General features: G+C 37.1%; 1 protein-coding gene across 5 annotated transcripts in view; it reads right to left on the bottom strand.

The window, feature by feature from the left end:
• The window catches only part of LOC129439776 (neuroligin-2), a 220,043-nt gene that overhangs the window by 69,204 nt on the left and 123,787 nt on the right, over nucleotides 1-27,052 (bottom strand). For all 5 annotated transcript variants that reach the window (XM_055198608.2, XM_055198601.2, XM_055198594.2 and 2 more), the window contains one exon: nucleotides 2,222-2,371. In XM_055198608.2, coding sequence (XP_055054583.1) covers nucleotides 2,222-2,371 — 150 coding nt within the window. The remainder of the gene's footprint in view (nucleotides 1-2,221; nucleotides 2,372-27,052) is intronic.

Genomic DNA, 27,052 nt, shown 5'->3' on the forward strand with positions numbered 1-27,052 from the left:
TTGTATGTCTGTTATTTATTACAAGATATTACAAATACGAATCTGCGCAGACTATTATGCAGTTTAGCTAAGATGTCTCAAACGCCTCTCTTTTCATTCCCTTTTTCTTTTTTATATCAAGCACAAATCTAAAGGGCGCTTTAGCTCTGCTCTGGGCAGTGCCGCAGTAAAAGTGAGAAATGGAAAAATATATTTCTAACTACCTTGGCCCAATAAAACCTTCATAGCCAGAGCTGATCTGCATGAATATATCACACTTCAATATTTCAGTCTTGTAAAAGAATAAAACAGTGAGCGGGGAGGAGTGAAAAGGATTTAGCACCCCTAATTCAAAAACCTCATACACCTAAGAATCTGTTCACACTTCTTAATAAAGAAACTGTCAAATGACAATAGCAGCTTTTCTTGGATCTTGGATTCACTTTAAGTGTCAGTTTATATAATAAGATACAATTAAGGAAAAACCGACCTATAGCATGTAATTGTTGCACTGTCAGATGCAGTAGTGCTGTTTTCTGTAGAAAATCAATGGCTTAGTTCAATCAAACTGAACCTAAGGAAGAATTCTGCCATTAATAATTCACGCTCGTGTAATTTCAAATTTGCATGCTGTTGTTTTTTCTTAAAAATCTATTTTAAAGATTTGTTACTCTTTATAGTTGGATATCAACTTACTGGCTAGGGATGAGCATCAGGAAATGGCGTTTTTATTTTTTTAGAAAATAAATGGCTTATATTTTTAGTTTGTTTCTTACAAAATAATTGAAATACAGCACACAATCATAAAGACAACTATTATGATACTACAGTGATGCTTTAATGGTGCAAAACTTGACGCCCAATGTCGATTTACTGTCTGTATCCGTTTTTTTACGACACACATCATTTTTTAAAAGAAACTCTTATCTCATATCTGCATTTTTTACTAAACATATGGTAAAACAATTCAAGGTAGACATACTAACCCAGAACAGCTTAATCCACAGAGGAAGTAAAATGTCGCTACATTTCTACAGAACATTTCAGTCATGTCGATTCGATTGAGTGTCAAACATTTTCAGCTGCGCTCAATTTCGCCATACCTGACAAAATGAGAATATAATAATAGATAATGAATATGATAAAACTTATAAACTATGTTGGTAAGTTAAATGAATAGTGCTTAGGAAGTACTCATTAGAGAAGTAACACCAATGACGGTAACACCAATGACGGTAACACCAATGACAATTTACAGGAAAAAAACTAACATTTTAAGAAAATGCCTGCCATTAGCCATGTGCTATTTCATCAGAGATGTAACAATCACATACTTATTAAGTATAATGTATTTTTATGTAAAGATCTTTACACTCCCAGCTATAAAAAAAAGAGTAACACTAATGACATCTAAAAAAATCTTATCTCAAAATTCTTAGATATATCATGATATTTTAGACAAATAAGGTAAGACATCTCGCAAACCTTTTGCCTTCCTCCACTGCACTTCTTGCACTGACCTCTTGACCCAGGAAAAACTTCAAAAGCTGATGCATTGTTTCAAAATAAAAGTGCTTTGGGTAGGGTAACACCAATGACATACATTTGGTGGAGAAATATTTATTTGATATTATTCATATTAATAGTGTATTTTTACCATTTCAGTGTTGTAGTAAATTCATACAGGGTTAAAGGTAAATGTAAATTAGATTTGTTTTATAAAAAACATGGTTTTAAATAATAAGTACACAGTTCATTTCCACGTGTGATCAAAGGGACAGGGCAATTTTCAGGACCAGACATTTAAAAAAAAGTTTAAAAAAAGGAATAAAAAAGAAAATTAAATAAATAAACTCTCTCATCATTTTAAGGACAGTCTATATTTATTAAATATATATCATTATGAGATTAATGGGTCAAATTAAATGATTAAGGGGTCTGCAAAAGCAAGGGAAAAGCATTTCCACCTTTTTTGTAGAATGACCCAAACGTCACTGGCTGTGACGTGGCAAATCACTGTAGTACATTTTGACCATTGGTGTCTCATTATTATTAATAAGATAGCGTGTTCTTATCCAATGCAAAGACGTTTCGCTTTTGTGTGTGTGTGCACGTGCTCTAATCCCCCAATGCCCATATTTTGTTCTTCAAACCATAATTCAACATTCACTGATCTTCAGACACACTTCTGTTCCCAAACACTGTGTGTCTAATTTCAGATCTGCATGAAAAGTGAACTTACCCAGAACTCCCAGTCTGTAGTTCATGGTGACCACAATGACGTTGCCGTACGCCGCGAGTACGCTGGCATCAAACATGTTTCCGGTTCCTTCCATATAAGATCCACCGTGAATAAACAGCATGACGGGTTTCTTCCTGCGGTCACGGATGTCTGAGAAAAGTCAAAACGAGAAGAGTGAGACTGTTGTATAACTTGTAAAAGAGCTGTAAAAAGTAGAAAGATATGAGTCACAATATAAATAGGATTATATGAGCGTGATCCTTAGTTTGTGGTGGACTTTAAAAGGTTTTATTGATACTGAACGTTAGGTCACTTTAAACACCAATAAGCTCTATTTCTAAAGACATAACACACACTCACACACATCAAGACAGATGCAGAGGCAGCTGCAATGGAGCGTCGCTATAGTAACTGCCTCAATTTGATTTCCCCATCTACCCAACAGAGGCCATTCCATCAATGTGACTCGCTCTCATTGACTGTTGCCATGGAGATCTATTACACCGACACACACATACTTTCACTTTTCGAACCCCTTGACACCCTCAATCGCCACCTGAATCTCAGTCGATTTCATTAAAGCAGATAACCGATTTAGTCGGATGCACCAAAATGCACACCGAGCGCGCACACAAACAATTGAACAGGAAACTCAAGCGGACGACCAAACAGACCGCTCAAGGTGGATGACTAACTTATTCACCCATGAAATACACACAAACACACAAACACACACACACACACACACACACACACACACACGCACACACACACACACACACACACACACACACACACACACACACACACACACACACACACACACACACACACACACACACACACAAAGGTGTAATCTGTCACACATGGCTGGACAGATACACAGAAGCTTTGTCATGCACACACACTTTTAGGTTGTCACCCATGATCCAAGTGTCATTCAGACAGACACACATCACAAACTGAGTCTCATCCAACAACCATGTGTGTACACACTTGTGTGTAGGACCTGTGTGCAAATGTTTGATATACAGAACTCGTGATCCAACACACACCACATGCACAAAAATACATACAGTATCACTGTTAGAAACTCTGTGACTAGACAAATCTTTACACTACATTGATAGAAATTTCAAGCATCTAATATACGGGTGATTCTCACGAAACCATTGAAACACCACGGCACTAATGATCTTAGCTTTAATTTAATTTAATCAAATTAACACAAAAATATTAAGAAAAAAAAATAAATGGATGTTTTGCTAGACTACTTTAGATGACAGAAAAAATATTTACTGAATATTCATGTATAATAATAATGAAGAAAATTTAGGAAAATTATGTGTCCATGCCTGATGTTCTCATCCTCCGCAACACTTTTTGAAGCAGTTTAAGCACACATACAGAATTTTAATAAAGTTTGATTTTGAGTGACCAAGCACATGGACCAGTTACTTCAAGATGGCTACCAGGTAAGACCATTTTTTTTTTACAGTTAATTTGAAATATTGTCTTGTCAGAATGCTTACACGACATTTTGATTATCATTACCGCAACAGATGCTTATTAAATGTTAATTTAATTAATAGAAGCATAATACTTAATACATAATGCATGTGCAGAATCTCCAAATTATGTTCTTTCAGGTTTGTCATGTCATTTTGAAAATATGTCAGTGTTGATGTTTTCTGACTGTTGCGGCAATGAGATTTTTTAGGACTAATTTTTTTAATTATGTTACGAAAAGTGTTAAATGATAAGTAAAAGTTTTTAAATTTGTTTCCCCATTTACTCCAGACTTTGTTTTTCAATGTCTGGTGGGAAAAAAAGTAAATTTAAGCAATTTTTACATTTTCATGCTTAACATTTTTAAAACCAAGTTTTCGTGAGAATCACCCATACAATAAATTGTAATCACTAGTACTCTAAAATTATATTAAGTGTTTTATTTCTGGTAATAGGCTGATTTGGCAGTTGGTTTTATTTTATCCTAAATAAACAAAATAATAAATAAAAATGACTTTTGTCTGATTTATAACAAAAATACTGGATTAAAGACTGCATTCCTATTACTATGGGTGCTTCTCAATTCTTATTTGTGCATCCTTCTAGGAGGCAAGCAAGGAAAGACGCAAGGACTGAGGAGTCAAAATATTAAAGCTCCCGTTCTGTCTGTGATTTTGAAGCTTTGATTGTGTTTATAGTGGGCAATATAACATGTGTTCATGTTTCACGTGTAAAAAAAGGCGGTATTTTTCACACAATTTACTTATCTGTATAGCGCTGTTTTGATTGTGTAGTTTGTTTAGTGTGCTGTGATTCGATAGCAGCTTAGCCTATCAAAGCCGTTTGAGCCAAAGCTGGTGACTGACGTATTCCTGTGGGCGGAGTTTAGTCAACAAACTGTTTTACTGACGTCATTAAAGCAGGAAATAGAGGGCTGTAGTCCAAACCGGCCGTTCGTTGTAGGCCAGTGTTCTTCACTCCCAATCCTGGAGAGCCGGTGTCCTGCAGAGTTTAGCTCCAACCTTAATCAAACACACCTACCTGTGATCTTCTAGTGATCATGAAGACATTGATTAGCTTGCTCAGGTGTGTTTGATTAAGGTTGGAGCTAAACTCTGCAGGACACCGGCTCTCCAGGGCTGGGAGTGAAGAACACTGTTGTAGGCTTTTAAAGAGGAATCCTATTGAGGAAAATATATCGCCTGGCAGTGAACTTTGAGCTTTATCATTTTACAGGTATTATTTATGCTATTATAGCAACATTACACACTAACTAGGGTTTAAAAAATGGTATCAGGAAGAACGTGACCTTTAAGAAAACTGGCATATCCTCACCCTGTATAGAATTCATTCTCTATTATCAAATTATTAAGTGGATTAAAAACTCAAAATATTTAACAAGAAAAAAAGTTGAACACATACATTTAAACATAGCATCAGTGCAGTAAAATAAAGACATTTTTAAAAGCGCTGTAAAATTATGTGTCTATACCACTGATCATTTATATAAATATATACCTGTATATGTATAAACATTAAATATACTGTCTAAAACGAGTCTACATTTACAACGATTTAATGATTAATACTAACATTTAAGTGTTTTGGAATTTGATTTAAAAATGATGTGAAGGGGGAGGAGATTTATGTGTGTGTCAGGTTTAATCAATAAAACACTTCCACATTCACTTGTGTATCCTTGCTCATAGCTCCTCAGGAAGCCTTCTCACCCCTCGTTCCTTGCCTTCACACGGTGCAATTAAAAAATTGAGATGTCCTACAAGATGGCGAATCTCGATTGGTTTTTGGGTCATACGACGTAAGAGCTAGGGAACACCCTATGAATAGTAAACAGCGCAACACTCAATATAATGGCCGCTCTGGCAGCAGAAGTCCTGCCTTCGAGTTAAAAGAACCAATCATCAATCGATAAAGACTGACGATTGTCTGGGGGAGGGGCTTTATACAGAGTTGTGTGACGCGTTTGCCAACCTGTGCGAATGGGGACTAGTTAAAACGACCCAAAAAAGGTGATGTTTTGTGCAATTTAAGCTTAAGATGAAAACTTTATGGCACAGTTGTGGTCAGGTTTAATTGTTGGTCGGAAATATGTTGTTTATTTGTGATTTTAGCATGTGATTTAAGAGATTTAGGCCCGGAAGTGTTGCACGTGTCTTTTGCTAGTTACAACCTAGCGCAATTATCTTTTTAACGTTTAGAACCACGTTGTTTAAATAGTAAATGCATTTGCGCCCAATTTGGTGCCCATGGGCGTTCTGGTCTGAAATCGAGGTGTGTTTAGGCGCATTGTTGGCGTGTTGCTATTTTGAGGCACCCAAAATAGACTATGCCATAGACCCCTTTAAGGTTTGTAAACATTGAATGACGATCGGGTGAGCGCGCAGCATGGGGTCAAACTGTTCATACCATTTAGGCTTTATAATTCAATCTTACAGGGCTGAAAAATGATGACTTACCTCAAATGAAGTGAGCACTACTAAAACACAAGCCTCTTTGATATTTGCATTGTCCCAGTCTGCACGTTAATTGCTTGCAGACGCAGATGTTGTATTTTTTTGTTTTTGAGATTCTGCATGAATCGCGAAAACTTAACGGAAGACCTGGTGCGATTTTCACAGCCCACGACGTAAGTATGCATTTTTGACGATACCGAATAATACGCAACTCAATCTGCTGTAATGACTTTTCTGACCCCGACATGCGCAGTGGGAACCGCCTGTGACGTGAACCGTGAAGGGGTCTATTGACCAACTTAAACCTGGTCTAAAGTCTAAAGTCTATGGTGCAATTTTTTTGTTATTTAATGAGTGCGTTAGTAATATACTAATTCAAAACATGATGGGCCCTATTTTAACGATCTGAAACGCAAGTGCGAAACGCAAAGCGCAAGTGACTTTGTGGGCGGATCTTGGGCGCTGTTGCTATTTTCCCGGCAGGAGAAATAACTCTTGCGCCAGGCGCAAATCAATAAGTGGTTGGTCTGAAGTAGGTTATTATTCATAGGTGTGGTTTGGGCGTAACGTCAAATAAACCAATCAGAACGCTATCCAACATTCCCTTTAAACGCAAGGGCGCAAGTTCCATGGCTGGTTGCTATCATGACGGATTTACCAGGCGCACGCCAGGAGCGGTTCACAGCCGAGAAGACCGACGTTCAGCAGTCAAAGACAGAGAAGTTGTTTTGTATGGGTATAGGAGAAACCCACCCAAATCAGCGTAGGTTACAGGCGTGAGAGTAAATAGCCACAATTGTCTCATCTGCTGGCATCCCCATAGTTGCGCCAAGCGCTACAATGATGTCAGGAGACGGGGAATCCCAAGCTTGCCAGCATAAATCGGGCACGCCGTGTAACGGGAGGTGGATCTGCCTCTACACATGACCTGACGCCAGCAGAGGACATCGCTGCGTCCACCCTCACCGCTGAAAGGGTTTGGGGGCTTTGAAATCGGACCCAAGAAACGCAAGCAAGGTCCAACCCCAAAGTACACTTACAAATCAAGTTCATATACATTAAGGTTTCTTATGAAAACATTTTAATTATTATTTACATAAAATAAACGTAATACAGCCACACAACAAACTTATGAAAATATTTGAATCGTTATTGCATGATCATTTTTAACGCAGCCACACAAAATAAATAAAAACTATCACCACAATGCTCACTACAATGATTTCCTTATCTCATGTGTTAATATTTTTTATTGTAACAATTTATGATTTGCAAAAATAACTGTTGCATCTGTGTAGATTAGATAAGCAAAGTGTGTGCGCGTTGTGCACGCTATACATTATGGTCAAGCATGCGCCCTTAAAATAGCATAATGAACCACGCGCAACGCGACACTGACTTTAGACTAGTTTTTTTTGGTCAGTGGCGCAATTGTGTTTTGAAACTGCAAAATAGCATCAGGGATGATTTGCGCGGGAACAAGCCTCCTTTTTTGCGCTGAACCGCACAGGGAGCGCAAGTTCATTCCCTAGTTTGCCGACGTGCGTCTGTGGAGGGAAAAACCCGCTGTGCAAAATACGAATGATACATGCGTCACTGACAAAGTCAATTGCGCTGGGTGCAAGATAGGGCCCGATATGTTTTATAACTACGAACACATCATGGTGTCCTCACCTTTTAAAAACCTCCAACTGGCAGAGCATGGTCCTAGCAATGCCTGAATTAAAGTTTTGATTTCCAGGGAACACACACACTGATATAATTGAGGCATACCCTCAAAATGGGTGAACACCTCTAACAAATGCAGAAATGTTAATGTAAAATAGGTGTGTAAGAAAAACAGAAAAACATTCAGATTAGAATGAAGAAAAAAGGGTAATGCTGAAGAAGAGCAGGAGAGGGTGTGAATGAGAAAAGTCTTAAAATAAACCTTCAACAAAGGAACACACAAACACACACACGCACACAGATAGAAAGACCCACAGGAGCGAGCCGCTCACCTCTGATCCCCTCATGCAGAACAGAGACAATGGCGTGATTAGAAACAAACTTGTGTTTACTGCTCAGTGTGTTTGCATGTGTGGGTGTGAGCCCACATACGCATTCTGCTATTATGTCCCTCTGATGGTGGTGGTGGTGGTGAGTCTCTATCTCTTGTGTGAACTTAATTAGCTCTGAATCCATTAGACACAGCCACATACACAACTGGTTCCTCTATTCTTCTGTCACCCTCATCCAATTAAACTGGTGCTAAAACACAATAGTGTAGTTTTCACTTGGGACCATGGGTCGAATACTCCGGTTGCCAAATGCCATCACGTAAACAGTCCTTATGAATGTTGTGCTCACTACAGTCAGCTTCTAACTAGTTGTGTTTGTTTTTTTAACATTAAATCACATGATTGCAAGTGTTTTGAAATGGATTTCTTGTGGTATTATTTGACTGATGGGAGTACAGAGGAATCTGCATTTGTCATCTAACAGTTTGGATTAATATCTGTATTACAACTACTACAGTCTGAAGTGAAATAGGTGCTTTTCTTTAAGTTACATCCATAACAAAGAAAAATTGCCCATCTCAAATCTGATAGTAACTTAAAGGCACACTTTACTTTTTTTTGAAAATAGGCTTATTTTCTTAAAGTTAAACATTAAATTTTTACCGTTTGGGAATCCATTCAGTCTATCTCCGGGTCTGGTGGTACCACTTTTAGCATAGCGTAGCACAATCCTTTGAATCTGATTAGACCATTAGCATTGCGCTAACCAAAGAGTTTTGATATTTTTCCTATTTAAAACTTCACTCTTCTGTAGTAACATTGTGTACTAAGACCGACGGAAAATGAAAAGCTGCGATTTTCTAGGCCAAGGAGTTCTCATTCTGGCATAATAATCAAGAACTTTGCTGCCGTACCATGGCTGCAGCAGGTGCAATGATATTTCGCAGTACCCGAAAATAGTCCCCTGCTATTGAAAGTTACCAATTTATTGAGCCTGCTGCAGCCATGGTATGGCAGCACAGTTCCTTGATTATTACGCCAGAATGAGAGTATAGTTTCTAGCCATATCGGCCTAGAAAATCACACCTTTAATTTTCCGTCGGTCTTAGTAAACTGTAAAAAACACTTTGCTGCCTTAAAATTTTTTGTTGAATCAACTCAGATTTACAAGTCATTGTAACTTACTGTTATTTATCTTGACTAGAGATGGGTTGTTATAACTACATGTGAGTTATTATAACAAAAAAATTAAGTTGACTTTTCTCAACTATATTTTATAAGTTGTGACAACTCATCTCTGTTGACATGACTTGTAAATCTGAGTTGATTCAATGAAAAATTTTAAGGCAGCAAAGTATTTTTTACAGTGTACACGATGTAACTACAGTACAGAAGAGTCAAGTTTTAAATAGAAAAAATATTGAATCTCTTTGGTTATTTTTGAGCGCGATGCTAATGGTCTAATCCGATTCAATGGATTATGCTAAACTATGCTAAAAGTGGTACCGCCAGACCTGGAGATCAGCTGAATGGATTCCAAAACAGTAAAAATCAAATGTTTAACTCTAGGGGTGCTGAAAAATGAGCCTATTTAAAATAGTGGAGTGTCCCTTTAACTAGGTTTGCAAAATGTCACCGTGTGTAAAGATGCAGAGTTGAGGCAGTAACTATGTGCAGGCTCTACTAATAATTACGATGAATAATAAGAAGGCGAAGATAAAAAGAAGACGAAGAGATGATGGCAATGAAGATGATCTAAAAGCAAGACACATGCTAACATCAAAGCAACAACTCACCAGGACAAAAGGGAAAAAGATGGCTATGAATAGACATGGTGATGACACTGAACTAGAAACTGCTGATCGGGAAAATCAGTCACTATGGCAACAAAAGTATAAACTGGGACTGAAACAGTAAGTGAAAATGGGAACAAATGAGAACAAATACAAAGAGGCTGTTTACACCTGGTATAAATATGCATTTTAGTCGAAAGTGAATGACACTAAAAACAGGTGTAAATAACTACCTCTGAATATGGTCGAAAGTGGACGAGCTCAAACGTTTCACACCCTGTTTACACCTGTACTGTATATAGCATCGTTCATTTGTGATCCGATCGACCAAAAAGCATCTTTATACCAGGTGTAAACAACAAAGTGAAGTCCATAGAAGGTGTCAAAATAAGTGAACACAGAGATCATACAGTAAGCGGTAAGCGGTCGCAATCAATTTATTTAAAGGTCACGTTCTTCCTGATCCCATTATTTAAACCCTAGTTAGTGTGTAATGTTGCTATAATAGCATAAATAATACGTGTAAAACGATAAAGCTCAAAGTTCACTGCCAGGTGATATATTTTCTTTAATAGAATTCCTCTTTCAAAGCCTACAGCGAACGGACGGTTTGGACTACAGCCCTCTACTTCCTGCTTTAATGATGTCAGTAAAACAGTTAGTTGACTAAACTCCGCCCACAGGAATATGTCAGTCACCAGCTTTGGTTCAAACGGCTCTGCTAAGCTAAGCTGTGCGAATCACAACACATTAAACAAACTACACAATCAGAACTCGATACGCATTTCTGAAGGAGGGACTTCAAAGAACAAGGAAGACATCAGCCCGTTTTGAGGACAGCGAAAACAGCGCTATACAGATAAGTCAATTGTGTGAAAAATACCGCGTTTTTTTACAAGTGAAACATGAACACATGTTATATTGCTCACTATAAACACAATCAAAGCTTCAAAAACACAGAAAGAACGGGAGCTTTAAATTACATTTAAACAAATAAAAAAATTTGAAAACCAAAACAAAACAAAAAACTTTTGTTTAAATGTAGCTTAAATAAATCGATTGCAACCACTTACCTTAAAAAATTGAGTAAATTGAATTAATATTTTTTTTGAGTGTATTAGGCCTGTACACAGCAATTGAAAGGATTTGATTAAAATCAAACTCTGGTGCTCATAATCTCATAATTATGAGACTTTAGCCTGGATTTTATAGACAAAGTCACATATTGTTCCATGCTCAAATTGCCAAGATTTTCAATGTTACGTCAGCTAATGTGCACAAAAGTAAATATAATTAAAGGTATGGAAAATAATATATGGCACTTATAAAAAAAAACTGCTTGTTGCACTTACATTTTTAGATTTAAACAAATTGAATTAACAAGTCATTTCAACATTCTTGACTAGTGGGGAGTTTGCATAAATTAAAAAATATAAAATAAAGTTGAATGGGCTTAAGTTATTACAACTTTTTTTATAATTTATAGCAACTTCAAACTATTCCAAAAATTTGAAATGACTTACTAATACAAATGGTTTAAACTTGAAAATTTAAGTGCAACAAGGAATTTTTACAGTGTCTATGGAAAACAAATACCATTATGCATATCCATATAAAACTTAAAATAACAAATGATCACACATTTTAACTTTTTCAATCAAGCAAAAGTTATTATGCTAACACTATAAACTGTAATTATAAAATTGTCACTAGATTTTTTGGCTCTGAAAATCGACAGAATTTGCTCATTCTGTAAGTCCCACCATTACACTGAATGAAGGCTGATGCATGAAGCAATGACAAGAATGAGAGAGAGAAAACAGAGAGAGAGAAACAATAGGAGGGAGAACAAAAAGCAATGATGGGGTAAAGGCAATGTAATGGAAAACAAGGCGTTATATAGACTGTTTCTTAGAGTCTCATACACATGAATCAATATGATAGAGTCACTTTCAGTGGGAAAGGCAGACAGAAAAATTTGCTTTAATGTACAGCTACAGTAGTCGGTTGTGGTGTTATGAATATTTCATGCTGCTATCTTCAAACGCTCATATGCAGATGACACACATGCAAAGTTGTTCTCTCGCATATGCATGCATACAAAAGCCTTTTAAAGAGATATTACACTCAAAAAGAGAGTTCTGACATCGATTATTCACCCTCTTGTCACTCGTACAGGCTGATTTAAAGCAGATGACAAGTGGCTGTAAAGCTTGAAAAAAAATGAAAGTACCGACTGACTCTCCAAATTTCTATGTAGGGGAGAACCGGGGCAAAAGTAACGCAGGATGAAAGTAACAAAGCGATTTTCTCCGAGGCCTGATAACATTTGGATCCAAAACTACAACAGCATCTTAGGCACACAACCACTCACAGAGCTAACAAATATCGTGTTATTTACTCACCGTTTTCCGCGTGTAGATCCAGAAAGGTGTTTTCAACCATGATAAGTAAATTCCTAAAGCGCCCATTTTGTTCTTTTAACGCGTTGTGTTTCTGGTTTCAAGTGTTAAAGTACTGATCAATTTACAGGTTATTTAGTGCTCTAACACATCCTGAAGTTTGACCTCTCTGAGTTTTTCAAAATAAAAGTAAATCGGGTTTAAATGTGAGGAGATCCTGTCGGGTCGAAAGTAACAGTTGTTACTTTTGTCCCGCTGCTAATACTGTTGTATATGTTGAAAATTGATATTATTCTAATTTGATTTAAATTCATTTTCATAGTGTTCAAACTGTTGAAAAAATATTTTATTCTCAATAATTAAAGTTTGTACTGTTGGTTGCTTTTGAAACATTTGATAAAACTGAAATTTAAAATGAAAATGTAATTTCATTATTTTTACAAAGGTAAATTACAAAATATGTTTGCAGTTACATATTAACGAGGTCATAGTCATGCATATTTAATAAAAACAAGTGTAACACAAAAATCTATCTTGTTTTGTTGATTACTTTCGTCTCTGCAGGTGGGCTCAAAAGTAACAATTCACTACTTATGTTTAAAGTGAAATTATACTGAAGTCATTTTACATTTTTACAAAATTCCACCTGGTATTGATAAACCACACTTGTGTGTTATTGACCACAGCAAAAATATATCTCTGTCTATAACATTATCTTTAAAATTACGTTTTTCTGTAAAATGGTACTTTCGCCCACACTCTCCCCTATTGTATGTATTTTTGAAGTCATACAGTTAATTTCGAGCCGTAAGAAGTAGTTTATCTAAAAATTTAAACTATTTACAACAAAAAGTTTGACAAATGTGGTCACTATAACAATTCTTTTATAGAAAAAACCTTGGTGATGATTATTAAAAGACTCTCACAGGAAAATAACAGCATATGGTAAAGTAATGATACAGTAAATAAGTAAATCACAGCTTTGATAAGACATGAGGGTGAATACAGGTTGCCATAATTACATAATGGATGAACTTTTTCATGTAATTATACACTAAGTAAAAAATAATTTCCTTCTTTTCGCATATGGCGCATTATTGATTTTCCTTGACCCCCCCTGCCCACCAATACATTTGTGCTCTATACATCAATATTTGTGCCCTATACATCATTCTATTTGATTGTATCGTTACGTTGACAAGCACATTGAGATGGAGTGAACAAAGTTGAAATAATTTTGAAATAACAAAATATTTTTATTCAATAATACCTTATATTGACATTGTAAGCCTATGATTAAAAAAAAAGTTTAATATTTTCATAAAGTTATTAGAGCATTTGATGCATCCTCTTTTGAGCTCCTGTGAACCTGCGAACTCTGGTGCCCCCCCCATAGGGGGCCCAGACCCCAGGTTGGGAATCACTGCCGTAGAAGAACCATTTTTTTATGTATAGTTCCAAAAAAACATCTGAAGAACCTTTCAAATACCATGGGCTTAAAACCAAGGGACTGTAAGTATGACGACAGAAGTTTTCGAATAACTATTCATTGAAGCTTATTTAAGCATGGGAGCAATTTAATGGGCTGTGAGAGTGTGACCATGGTCAAAATTCCTCTAAATTCTTTAAATAATTTCTCTGAGAGAAAAAATCCCCCAATCACATTCTTGATACTAAAAAGAGAGGGGAGAAGGGTCAAAAAACAAGAAGAAATAGATGGGTGTCTTCTAAAACAAAGACCTCCTTATCCCACTATCCTGATGGCATCATCACTGCATCCACAGAAACAGAGAACTATTCTTATTTGCTTTCTCAGAATCCATCCCCTAAAATCCCCCATTCTCACGTCTTATTTCATATGTTATATTATGAGATTTATGGGCTCGTTCCATTACATCTATCTATATACTGTATTCCTTTCACAGCTTTTTAACTAATTTTCCTTTCACCCTCTCCACCTCTTAGACTTCACAGGAGAAGGGTTTAAAAAGAGTATGCCTAAATTAGGCTGACTTGATTTGTTTTTATATAAGAAAGATCAATTACTGAGATGTTGTAAAGTTTAACTGTGACCAGCTGTGCACACATGAATCACAGAAAGCACACATGAAAGCCTTGTTTGTCAGTCCCTATCTCGCTCATTATTTTTCTTACTTATTCCATCTCTCATTTCCACTCCGCACCCCCCCACCCGACAGCTCGGCTCTCCGCCTTTCCCCCTTACACGTACTCTTGTTTATTTCGGGATAATGGCAAGACCAACAATAATAGAGTGGACTCTCCTGGCAGTGTGAGTATTTGTGTGCGTGTGTGTGGATAGTGTGTCCTAATTTAACCTTGTTAAGTCCCTGTCTCCCCCTTCCCTTCTGCATAATCTTCCCCTCACCTCAGCAAGCCCTATTTAATTGGCAGTGAATTCTGGGGGAATCTGAATGGTAGGCGAGGTTTATTAAACCTACAGCATTTCCATCCTCTTCTCATTTAAATTACGGAGAAACGCTGTGGAGAGCGCTGCTGTTTGGCCTGTTGACTAGATAGACGCGTCGCTGACTGGTGAAGCAGAAACAACAGCATTGTTAAGCAGGGCTGTGATTTGAACCGACGTGAATTTAGCAGGTCTGTATTGAAAAAAAGGAACTCAGCAAAGCAAATCGTTTCAGAGGAAAACTTATCGGCATGTGCTGCTGCTTAAATTAGCTTAATTTTGTCAAAAGATTGGCAATTTATGGACATTTCAACATAACACTGCCGTTCTCACTGGAGACACGGACAGATTTTGATTACTTTTCTATAATATGGAGTTTCTGCTTTAATTTAAGACCCATTAAAATGGGCTGAGATTTAGCCAAGGAAAAGAAGACATCAAAAATGGAAAACTCATGTTAGAAAATCATAACAGGTGACACCCTCATGCAGGTATATAGAGAATGTTCAGTCCGCAGAGCTGTGACTTAGCTATTTTAAATATATAAAGGTAGAAATAAAGAATAACGCAATAAGGTATGCAATATTAATGTGACTGAAGTGCACATCCTTTGGTTGTTGCATTTTTGCAACATTTAAAAATGAATTACATCAAGAGATATTGGCTGTTTCTCAATTCCAAGAACGCATTTCTCGTGGAGATCGGTCCTGCCAGGCAACCTTGGAAGAACGAATTCAGCAGGTCGCGAGAACACAGAACGCACTTGTGAGAATTGAGATTTGTGCGATCTTCCTGTTGGTTACCTGACCTCCGCCGTTGTTTTACCGCAATGACTTCTGGGGCGTAAAGCGATTTCAGCGCGCAAGTCTGCACTCGATGCATCCTCGATATCAAGAACACATTAGGGTATTTTCATGCATCCTCTGTACTTGCGTTCTTGAGAATTGGAATTGAATTCCGACTAGGGTTGCCGCGGTGACCTAATTTTCCCACCGGTTAATCAGCGCGTCACAAACTCTGTGATCCCGGTATCACCGAGTGGGAGGGGCTTATAAATGCGCATGCAGACGTGCACATTTTACTTTCACTTTTGAATTACGCAACTGTTTAAATGCATCGCTTGCGTAAGCTGCATTAAATCGCCTATGAATTTGCGTGCAATGTGAGTGCAACAGCTGGTTTACTTAAGTGCTTGAGTCAATGTGCGCAGGTAATTCTCACAGAACCCTCAAGTCCCAAGCAGAGCAACCGGCTACTTCTCCATAAAAGCGCTGCTTAAATGATGGGTTTAAAGCTCACGTAACACACGCTGTTTCTGCATTTCTGATATCAATCTGGAGTACCTATAGAGTAGTATGACATCCTTTATATCTCTGAAGAGTCTTTAGTTTAATCAGATTTATAAAAGAAAGATTAGCTTTACCGAATCTTTCCGATAACGTACGAAAAAATGAAGAAGGAGGAGTTATAACACGGGAGGAGCGAGTACGAGTCATGCAACACTATACAACACTTATAACGTATGATTCACTACATGTTCGTGTCATTTATATAATATACACGCGCCTATTTCCAACATAAGACAGAAGTCTTACTTACCACGTGTAACTCGTCATGACCCGGTTCTGAAAATCCACCGCATCAAACACACACGCAAAACTCCGCTGCTAATCCGGATAATAAACTATATCCATTGTTTCCATAAGGCTGGATGTCTTCTCCTTACATCCAAAAACACACTTCTTGTTGTGCCATTGTTTACTTTTGAAATTAAACAAAGCCGAGTGGCGTGATAAGCTGTTAGCAAGCTCTAGCGTCTCCCGCTGACTGACGGCTGGGCGGGGTTTTCCGGGGGAAGTTTTCCGGCGGAAGCCCATATAAAGAAGTGATACGTATCGAAAACCCCTGAAACGTCAGTTAGAACCGTAATCGAAAAAAATTAGCCGAAACTTGTACGAACCCTGGCGAAGTGCATTCGGCACAGAAATACTCGCCCAACTGCATTTTTGACACTTTGCCTACGCTTAGCATGAGGAAACAACTCTATAACTGTGTTAATAAGTCAGAATGCTTGAAATACCATTAAACCCCCCCTTTAATATTTTTCTTGATGAAAAACACAACAACAAAACGATCTCGCTTATATTAAACATCATATATGTATATTATAACAAAAACGAGCAAAGTACGCTGCTTCTGTCATCATCTGGTCAGTCAGCTCGCCTTGCAAACTCTGACAGAAATAAATGAAATCTGACACCTGCGGCTGCTCTGTGACGTGACGCGCGTTCAGCCCCGCTGAATTCAGACAACAGACACATTCAGTTGTAAGTGTTTGCTCTCTCTAACGAAACTAAATGATTTAATTACACGAAAATATCAAAACGACGGTCAAAGACGGTGTCGCGGTGGGCAAGTGATATAACCGGTGAGAGGCTGAAGCACCGGTTATCACCATTTCACCGACTATCGCGGCAAGCCTAATTCCGACAGTTAATGATGATGTAGAGCGAGAACACAAGGACGCAAGATCGTTTTATTGAGAAACAGCCATTGTTTGCCAAATTGTGTGGCACAGTGTTTGAGTAAATTTAGTTAACTTATACTACATTTTGGGCATTTGGAAAAACCTTTTATCCAAGGTGACTTACGGTGCATTGCAGATACTGTATACATTTTTATCAGTAGCCTAAAATCAACTATAGGTAAATCTTCCAGATGGGTGGAAGCTTTAAAGGGGACATTTCAAAAGACTTTTTTTAAGATGTCAAAAAATCTATGGTGTTTCCATAGTACGCATGTGAAGTTCTAGCTCAAATAACCATATAGATCATTTATTGTAACATGTTAAAATTGCCACTTTATAGGTGTGAGCAAAAATTTGCCGTTTTTGGGTGTGTCCTCTTAAATGCAAATGAGCTGATTTCTGCACTAAATGGCAGTGTCTGGTTGGACAGTGCTGATTAAGTGGCCGTATTATCCCCTTCTGACATCACAAGGGGAGCAAAAGTTACCTATTATTACATGCCTGCCCTGCAGAGAATGGTTTACCAAAACTAAGTTACTGTTTTTTTTTTCCCACATTTTCTAGGTTTATAAAAGCACAGGGGACCCAATTATAGCACTTTGATATGATATGTCTTCTTTAAATAATTCAAAATATAAAATAGTAATATTAATAATATTAATACAATTCAATTTTATTTATATAGCACTTTTTACAATTGGTAATTGTTTTAAAGCAGCTTTAAATTAATAGAAGTGTGGAAAACACAGAAAAACCGACAGACAATATAAGTAGCAAAATACAGCGGCTATGAATAAACTTTATAAGCGAGCATATTAATAATGTAACGTATAGAAGAGGGTGCTAAGTTAAGCCAATGTCTGCTGACTCCCTGGGGTTGAAATGAACTAGACCTCATATCAGAGATGGGGACTCAAGTTTGAGACTCGGACTCGAGTGCAACTTAAGTCGCACACACAGTGACTTCAGACTCGACTTGAGACTCGTCCTCAAAGACTTCAGACTCGACTCGGACTCGAGCCGCGGGACTCGTGAACAATGTTTATTTTTAAGAAATGTCTGATGAGCTCGCTGTTATTCCCCTCGCTCCGTTACCTACACCCTGCCCACGACGTAACACGTGATGTATCTGCTCCGCGCGCGCGGCCACACATTAGCGAACATACATGTCGACTGCACCGGCCGCTGCTGTGATATTCATCTGAAGCTTTGGGTAGTGCTGTGACGGATCCGCGGTTCACCTCGCATGAGATTCACGAATTAATATGCAATTTAAATAGGGTAAGTTAAGTTTATCATTAACGTGTTTCTAAGGCTTGCAAATGTTTATATGGTTAAACAATTTAACTGCAAAAGGGCGCTAAAGTGAGAAGATTTCTGTACGCACATGCGGTTAAATGTGTCCGGTCCAGCTCCAGTCAGGTCCAGAGTTGCGCTACTTTGTGTCATACTGTAGTCCATTAACTCTTTCCCCGCCATTGACGAGATATCTCGTCAATCAAGAGAAAACGCTTCCCTGCCAATGACGAGTATTTCCGTTGCCCTTCCGCAACTTTTTAAAACCGGAAGTATTGCCCTATGGCAAGCTGCTGCATGTCCGTGTCTGTTTTAAAGATCGCTCTGAATGGGATCTCTATGAAAAGTCATAAAAATGGAATTATCTCTGCTTTTTGCTCAAAATGTGGTGTTTTTGCAGAAACGTACCAATATTTAAAAGCTGATTACAAAAGAACTACTGAAGGTAGGATGAAACGTTTTTTTTTTTTTGAAAGCAGAGGGTCTGTTCTTTCATTTGGTATATTGTATGTTTATATATTTGAAGAAGAACATTTTCTGGAAGGCTGGCGCTGGCTGACAACTTTTTTAAAAAACGCTGGCGGTGAAAGAGTTAACATACATTTGCTGAATAGAGCAATGAAAAACAACGTAACGTTTTATGTGAAGCTGTTTATGCTGAATCTTCTTCATGAAGCCCTGTTTGGATTCGCCCTCCGCCTGTGTGTGAGCACGCGTTTAAGTGCCATCAGTAGTGCATTTGAGAGAAGTGTTTCAAAAAGTAAGCCAACATTTATGGGCTTATTTGTTCTTAAAGAGACAGTAACCTCAATTAACCTACTTAAGTCTGTGTCATTAATGTTAATCAAACAACCCAAGACAAACAGAAAATCACATCTGTTGCTCTAAAAATAATAATAAAAATATTTATTTTATACAGTAAAGACAGTGTTATTATTCATTTCATTCGATTTCTGTACTTAATGCTAATTTAAGACCTTACTTAATGTGCAACTTTGTTCTTTTTTATAAATGTTTGTAATTTCTTTATTTGTTATTTGAGTTTTATTTGTTATGACGAGACTTGAGACTTGACTTGGATTCAAGCTCAAAGACTTGAGACTTGATTTGGACTCGAGATCAGAGACTCGTGAGCATCTCTGCCTCATATTATCCATCTTTGTCTGTACTCTGAAAAATAATGAAATTATTTTCCACCCAGCGTTGGGTCAAAAAGAGACCAACCCAACCTTGTAATTTATTTGTAATTTAACCTGTGCTGGGTTGTTTTAACCTAAAATGCTGTTTTTTAAAACTCATTGTTGGGTCAAATAACATTTTCTGGGTTAATTTAACCCAGCAGGCTAGGTTTGTCCCTTTTTGACCCAATGTTGGGTTGAAAATAAGCCAGCTTTTTTTTGTACTAGCTCTCTATTGAGAATAATAAACGGAAGGCTGAAGGAGTTAGCAAAGGGGTGAGTGGGAGTAACACATCATCTCTGTCCGTGCATTGGTATACTTATTCCTAATCAATATATTTGAATTCATGGAGCGTGCAAAGTATCTTCTTGTTTCAGTCTTTGAAAATGTCAGTTCAAAAACGAACTGGTGCTATTCAAGTTGCATTGCATTCTATTACTGCCAGTTGATCAACACTTGTTTGGTACTCTCTCTCTCTCTTTCTCTCTCTCTCTCTCTCTCTTTCTCTCTCTCTCTGCCAGCTCTTCCAACCTGCTCCCTTAGACAGTGATCTGACATAAGTAGGACAAACTTTTTCTTCTCTCTCTTTCTCATGTGTTTATATAGACAAGTAAACCTCTCATATTCTCTATTATTCTTTAACTTCTGCATTAGGCCACTTTATAAAATAGTATTTTCTCTTATTATATCCTCCACTTTAGAAATATCGGTAGATTTGTTTTAGAGTGTGATGTTTGGTTAATGTGTGTGGATTATTTGGCCCTAAGGGGCACAGAGGCATAGCGTAGTGTCCGTGGATTAAGGATCATGGAGGTAGAGCACTAATGCTTATGAAGAAGAACATTCAAATAGTCAGATATCAGCATACATAAATGGCCACAGGGCAAACACCATACACACACGAAAAGCAGAGAAAGAGGCAGGAGAGATAGAAAACAAATAATGTGAAAGAAAGACTACATTTTTGTTTTAGAAACAGAGAAAGAGAGTAAGTTAGTGAGTAAGTGAGTGAATGAGAGCGAGGGAGAGAGAGACCAAACTGCAAGAGAACATGATGGATCACTCTCTTGGTGATTCCGGCTCAGCACCTTCATCAGACACAGCACGAGTGTGTGAACACACATATACACATGCACAAACACACACACACAAACACTGCAGTGTGTCAGGGGGGACACACATCTATTGCCTGAAGGAGTGTGTCAACAGTTCTGTGGCACTACAGTTCTAATGTATGTAAGATTCTGAACACTGTAGAAGTTACAAAGTATCTCCTCTGGATGTGTCATGTACTGTAACAGCAAACTTTTATGTGTCTGTTTACAAGCAAACAAAATTAGCAAAAACACGAACAGGACGTTAATATTACAAGCCATACCATGAATGCTAACAAAGTAGCAGGAAAATTCAGTGGGAACAGTTAGCTCCAGTCCTCTAATCTGACTACAAGCTCAGCATGTTCCTGCTATTGCCCAAGTGTAAGAGAAGGTCACACTAAATACTTAAAGGGATAGTTCACCCAAAAATCAAAATTCGGTCATCATTTACTCACTCTAATGTTGTTGCAAACTGTGTAGATTTCTTTGTTCTGTTGAACACGGATGAAAATATTTTGAAGAATGTTTGTGGAAATGGATTACTGTAGAGGCCCAATTGACTTCCATAGTAGGATACAGGTAAACACTATGAAAGTTGATGGGGTCTCTGATCGGTTTGGTTACAAACATTACTCAAAATATCTTCTATTCTGTTCATCAGAACAAAGAAATTTATACAGGTTTGTAATGAGAGTGAGTAAATTACAGATTTTTATTTTTGGGTAAACTATCCTTTAAAGGATTAGTCAATTTTCTTTAAAAAAAATCCAGATAATTTACTCACCCCAATGTCATCCAAAATGTTGATGTCTTTCTTTGTTCAGTCGAGAAGAAATTATGTTTTTTGAGGAAAACATTCCAGGATTTTTCTCATTTTAATGGACTTTAATGGACCCCAACACGTAACAGATTTAATGCAGTTTAAAATTGCAGTTTCAAAGCACTCTAAACGATCCCAAACGAGGCATAAGGGTCTTATCTAGCGAAACCATTGTCATTTTTGACAAGAAAAAAAGTCTTTTTCTCAGTTTATTGTTTAAAATGGTCCGCAAAAGTGCGTTTCATATATCTAACACGTGACCTTTCCACGGCATTACGCAATACGTGAGGTCCTGCTGGCGCGTCACACAGCCGAAGGCAGAAGAGAAGTTGTGGTTTAAAAGTGCATTTTTTTTCTTGTCAAAAATGACAATCGTTTCGCTAAATAAGACCCTTATGCCTCGTTTGGGATCGTTTAGAGTCCTTTGATACTCCGGTGAAAATGCAAGTTTAAACTGCATTAAATCTGTTACGTGTTGGGGTCCATTAAAGTCCATTAAAATTAGAAAAATCCTGAAATGTTTTCCTAAAAAATAAACATAATTTCTTCTCGACTGGACATCAACATTTTGGATGACATGGTGGTGAGTAAATTATCTAGATTTTTTTTTAAGAAAATTGTCTTGACTAAACCTTTAAAGGGATAGTTCACTTTAAAATGAAAATTCTGTCATCATTTACTCACCCTCATGTTGTTCTAAACCTGTATGAATTTCTTTTTTTCTGATGAACACAAAAGAAGATATTTTGAGAAATGATGGTAAATATACAGCAGTAAGTGACCATAGACTTCCATAGTAGGAATAAAAAAATATGATGGAATTTTATGGTTACCGTCAACTGTGTGCTTACCATCATACATCAAAATATTTTCTTAGTCATTTATCACAATACTTCCAAAATATTTTTTTTCTACTATGGAAGTCTATGGTCACTTACTGCTGTGTGTTTACCATCATTTCTCAAAATATCTTCTTTTATGTTCATCAGAAAAAAAGAAATTCATACAGGTTTAGAACAACATTAGGACGAGTAAATGATGACGTTTGAATGATGTTTTGTAAGACTGTGAAACTATCTTACTTTAAATTAGGAGAATTACATAATATTTATTACATTTTACACATTTTTGCACAAATATCACATCTGTGACACACTGAAACCAACAACAATAAAGCATGTTTTCTAAAGCTCACATTCTGTCTCAAATATAATGTCATACATGTTATTAAAATACATATTCATATTACATTTTTGTGTAATATTAAACTATACCTGTCAAAATGATTTGCAGCATCCGGGTTACCGTGTGTTATTAGTTTTGAGCGGTTGATATCTGGGAAAAAACCTGAAAATGTTGCGACTGGCCAATCAGAATCAAGCATTTCAATGATCCGTGAAATAAATGTTTTTAATTCTATTAAGTAGGTACCTTATTGCTTTTATAAAACGGTTACCACACAATATTAAAGTAAAAAAAATTATTAGTGAAACTTTCATGAAGTTAAATCAATAAAAGAATTCCTTCCACTAGAAAAAATTGTCCCAGACCATGAACAACAACATTCCAATGTGTAATATGCATAAAAGCTGGGTTGGGTGAAGCGGTCATAGCCGTGTTTTATCATGAATAAATCAGAATCAAGGATTGGAACTAATGATGTAAAATTACGTTAATAATCATGATGAGAGTATGAAGGGTAATAAACAACCAAAATGAGATTGTAAACTAATGCTGCTTTGCTTCTTTGTAAAAAAAAGTAATCTACGTTTTTTTAAAAATATTTATATATCTTTAAAATTGGGTGCATGATTTTAAACTGCATGGTTTAACATGGGTGCATGGTTGGATAGTGCAGATTAAGGGGTGGTACTATTATAATAAGTGCTCCTTATGACATCATAAGGAGAGCAAAATTTCAACGACCTATTTTTTCATGTGCTTGTAGAGAATGGTTTACCAAAACTAAGTTACTGGGTTGATCTTTTTCACATTTTCTAAGTTGAAGCACTGGGGACCCAATTATAGCACTTAAACATGGAAAAAGTCAGATTTTCATGCCATGGCTCCTTTAAAACGGTCCTAATATGTAAAATTTTCAATAAAGATATGCACCTATGATGTATGTCCCTTTAAGGTACCAATATGCACGTTTTAGGTATGAAAGTGTACTTTTTGAAAAGATACCACACCAGTGACAACTTTTGTACATTGTACCTTTTCTGTGTACAAACTACATTTGAAACTATACACTGTATAAAGGCTTTAATACTTTTCATTGTTCAACATGCTGATCCATAGATGTTTATACCTTATTTCAGTTTATGAATGACAAAACAGATGCTTTGTTAGGCTCAGGCTGAAAAACACAGTGTTGTGGTGCTGGTCTCTGATTGAAGCATATTAATTCCCTTAACCAATCTGCTGCTTTTATTACAGTGGTTTTGCTGAAGGTGCGTTTATGCTAATCTGTTTTATAAACCAGGGTAACCATCCGTGAAAGACTTGTTTAGTAAGACGCAGACAAATTAAAGACTTTAAAAATTACATTTTAAAATTCACATACAAGCATATTTTTAATTAAACAACACTGAGAGATTGCTCTTTCATGATGCACAAGATTTAACAGAATTCTCAGTTATGCCTGTTTAAACATTGCATGTAAGTATGTGTTGTTATATTTATAGGGAAAGCACAGATCAGATAAACTATATGATATAATAATAATATGATAAGAAATGTTTGAGTTCTAAATTAATTGAATCTAAGCACCATTTTAGACATTTTAAGATGTCTTTTAAAGCAACACTATGTAGTTTTTTACCTTTAAATAATGTCTCTAAAATTATTTCAGTGATAGAACAACTTCTAACTGGACAAATTGTACTGTTGCTGCAACCTGAGCAGCCTCCTAGCTGCTACAAGCACACTCTGAAAGTGGCGGTGGAGAGTAGAGCACACAGCCCCGCCTCTCCCCCTGCCTGTAGAAGAGTGTCTGATACCAGGCACTGTTGCGCTTTTCAACCACATGGGGGAGCTGTAAGTCATTTTTACATGGAAACTACATAGTGTTGCTTTAAAACCTGAGAAGACATATGAAACATAAAGCATCATCATGCATAAACATTACTCATCATGTGCACTCCATTTAATCTCACTGCTGTCTGCTTTATGGAAAATTGTTAATAGATTTTATAAAGGACATTGGCTGGTGAATCACACAGAAATTGGTAAATGGCAAAAATGTAAATAAACACATACAATTTGAGCAAAAATGCATGAGATAAGCTGCATTAGCTTAGTTTTTCCATTTGTATTTAAATTCATTTTTATGCACTTTGTATAATCTTGTAGTGCATTTTATTGTTGTTTTCTGTCTTGCACTGTCTTTTGTCTGGCACTGTTTGTATGGTTGCATGCATGCACTTTAGGTTAAAATTGACATTTTTGTCCTTAGCTCTGTGCTGTTTTATGGTGTTGCATGGTCTGTAAGTAGCATTAGTCCTTGAGACATGTCTACTCAATTCAACTTTCATTGTCATTGTAAAGAAACATACAATGAAATTATAAACTTTCCAACGTATACAGTAAAAAGTGCGTATGTTATTGCACATAAATGTAAAGTGCACAGATGTTATAAAATGATGCTGCATTGCTATATAAGGTTGAAACGAGAATAAAGCTTCCCGATTTAATTTTACTTAACTTGAACAGGTGCCTTAAATCACAGCATTTTGGGTTTAAAGCCCTTCATCATCGCTGATTTAAGCTGAAGTGTTGATATACTGATGCTGAGTAAGAGGTCATGCTCAAAGCTGTCTGAATTAACAATTTATAAAGTGCGGGTGATGTGTGAGGTACTGTCGATAAAAAACAGACAGAGGGACGGGGGAGTGTGAAGCTGTAAATTTCAAATGTGTATGTGAGTTTGTGCCTTAATAATAAAGTGACACAGATCCTAAATGAGCTGAGCCCTGGTAGACACACAGCATGTCCAGACATAAACCTCACAGACTCTCTCTCTCTCTCACACACACACACACACACACACACACACACACACACACACACACACACTGAGAGTTACACGTCCTCATGCATGGGCAGCACACTCTATCCCTCAGCAAAAAAAATCAATCCTGTTTTGAGCACATGAGCTTAACACTGCATGTTCACAAATAGCATTCCCTCCAAACACCTGACTCAACACACACACACAAAAGTTTTTTAAGGGGGCACAGTGTGCACCGTACACAGAAATGTGTGCACAAGCATTAAAAAGTCACAATTTTGACATTTTGGCAGAAGCTATACTGAAATGCCATTTCTGTTTATTTACATCGACTGTTTAAAGGCAGGATAGGCAGGAATTATCTAAAAAAACGTTTTTACAAATTTGTTTAAACTGTCTTTATATACCAATACATAATTAAAATGTAAGTACTCTGAAAAAGAGAGTATAAAACTTGAGTGTCTGTAGACCTCTCACGTTTAAACACAGCTAATTATTTCAATTCGGGACGAAACAAATGATTGGCTTGCGCGACTATCACTCTCTCTCTCGTGACCATGGCACCACCCCTGTTGCCCACACATGCGCACACCCGATTGATTTGAACGTGCACGAGGCACGAAATCTAGGAAGAGCAAAAGTACGGCAGAGAAAGAGCATTCAGAACTCACAGTACCTGGAGTCAGCGAAGGCAAAAGAGGCAAAAAAAGGAATAAACGAAGAAATCAAACGAGAGTAAATATCGCGTGGCTTTTCCTCGAGTCGACGATGCAGTAGCGGTATTGTCTCTGGAGTGTAGTCCTAATCAGAGTCAACAATGCTTTCATCACGGAAACTCTAACATGCAAAACACGTAATATGTTATGAATCGTCCACGAAATTCACCTTCATCACAGTGTAACTGATGGTAATGAAAAAACTTGTATCAATGCAATCTGTTTTTAGCTTTGTCTTATAAATATAACTAGCTTGTTTGTTACCAAATCAAACTAAATATATTTTAAACTTTACCAGTATCGATATGCTAGTTTAATAGTGAGTACTAACAGCAATCCTATTTGTTTCTATTCATAGTGATAAAGTTAGGTGTATTATTACATGTGATTGTGACATGATGTTACTACATGCACCGCGCTCCTTCTTCTCCGCTCGTCTGAGGTAAATGCTTCTCCCAGCAGAGCCGGTCAGCGTCGCGCGTTCATCTCTTTTGGGGCCGTGGCTTTAGAAGAAACCCAGAAGGGAGGGGGTGGAGTGAATAGAAAAATGAGCTCGTGAGAGGTCTGCAGACGCTCGATTT

The sequence above is a fragment of the Misgurnus anguillicaudatus genome, chromosome 21, assembly GCF_027580225.2.
Source record: "Misgurnus anguillicaudatus chromosome 21, ASM2758022v2, whole genome shotgun sequence".
Classification (NCBI taxonomy): Eukaryota; Metazoa; Chordata; class Actinopteri; order Cypriniformes; family Cobitidae; genus Misgurnus; species Misgurnus anguillicaudatus.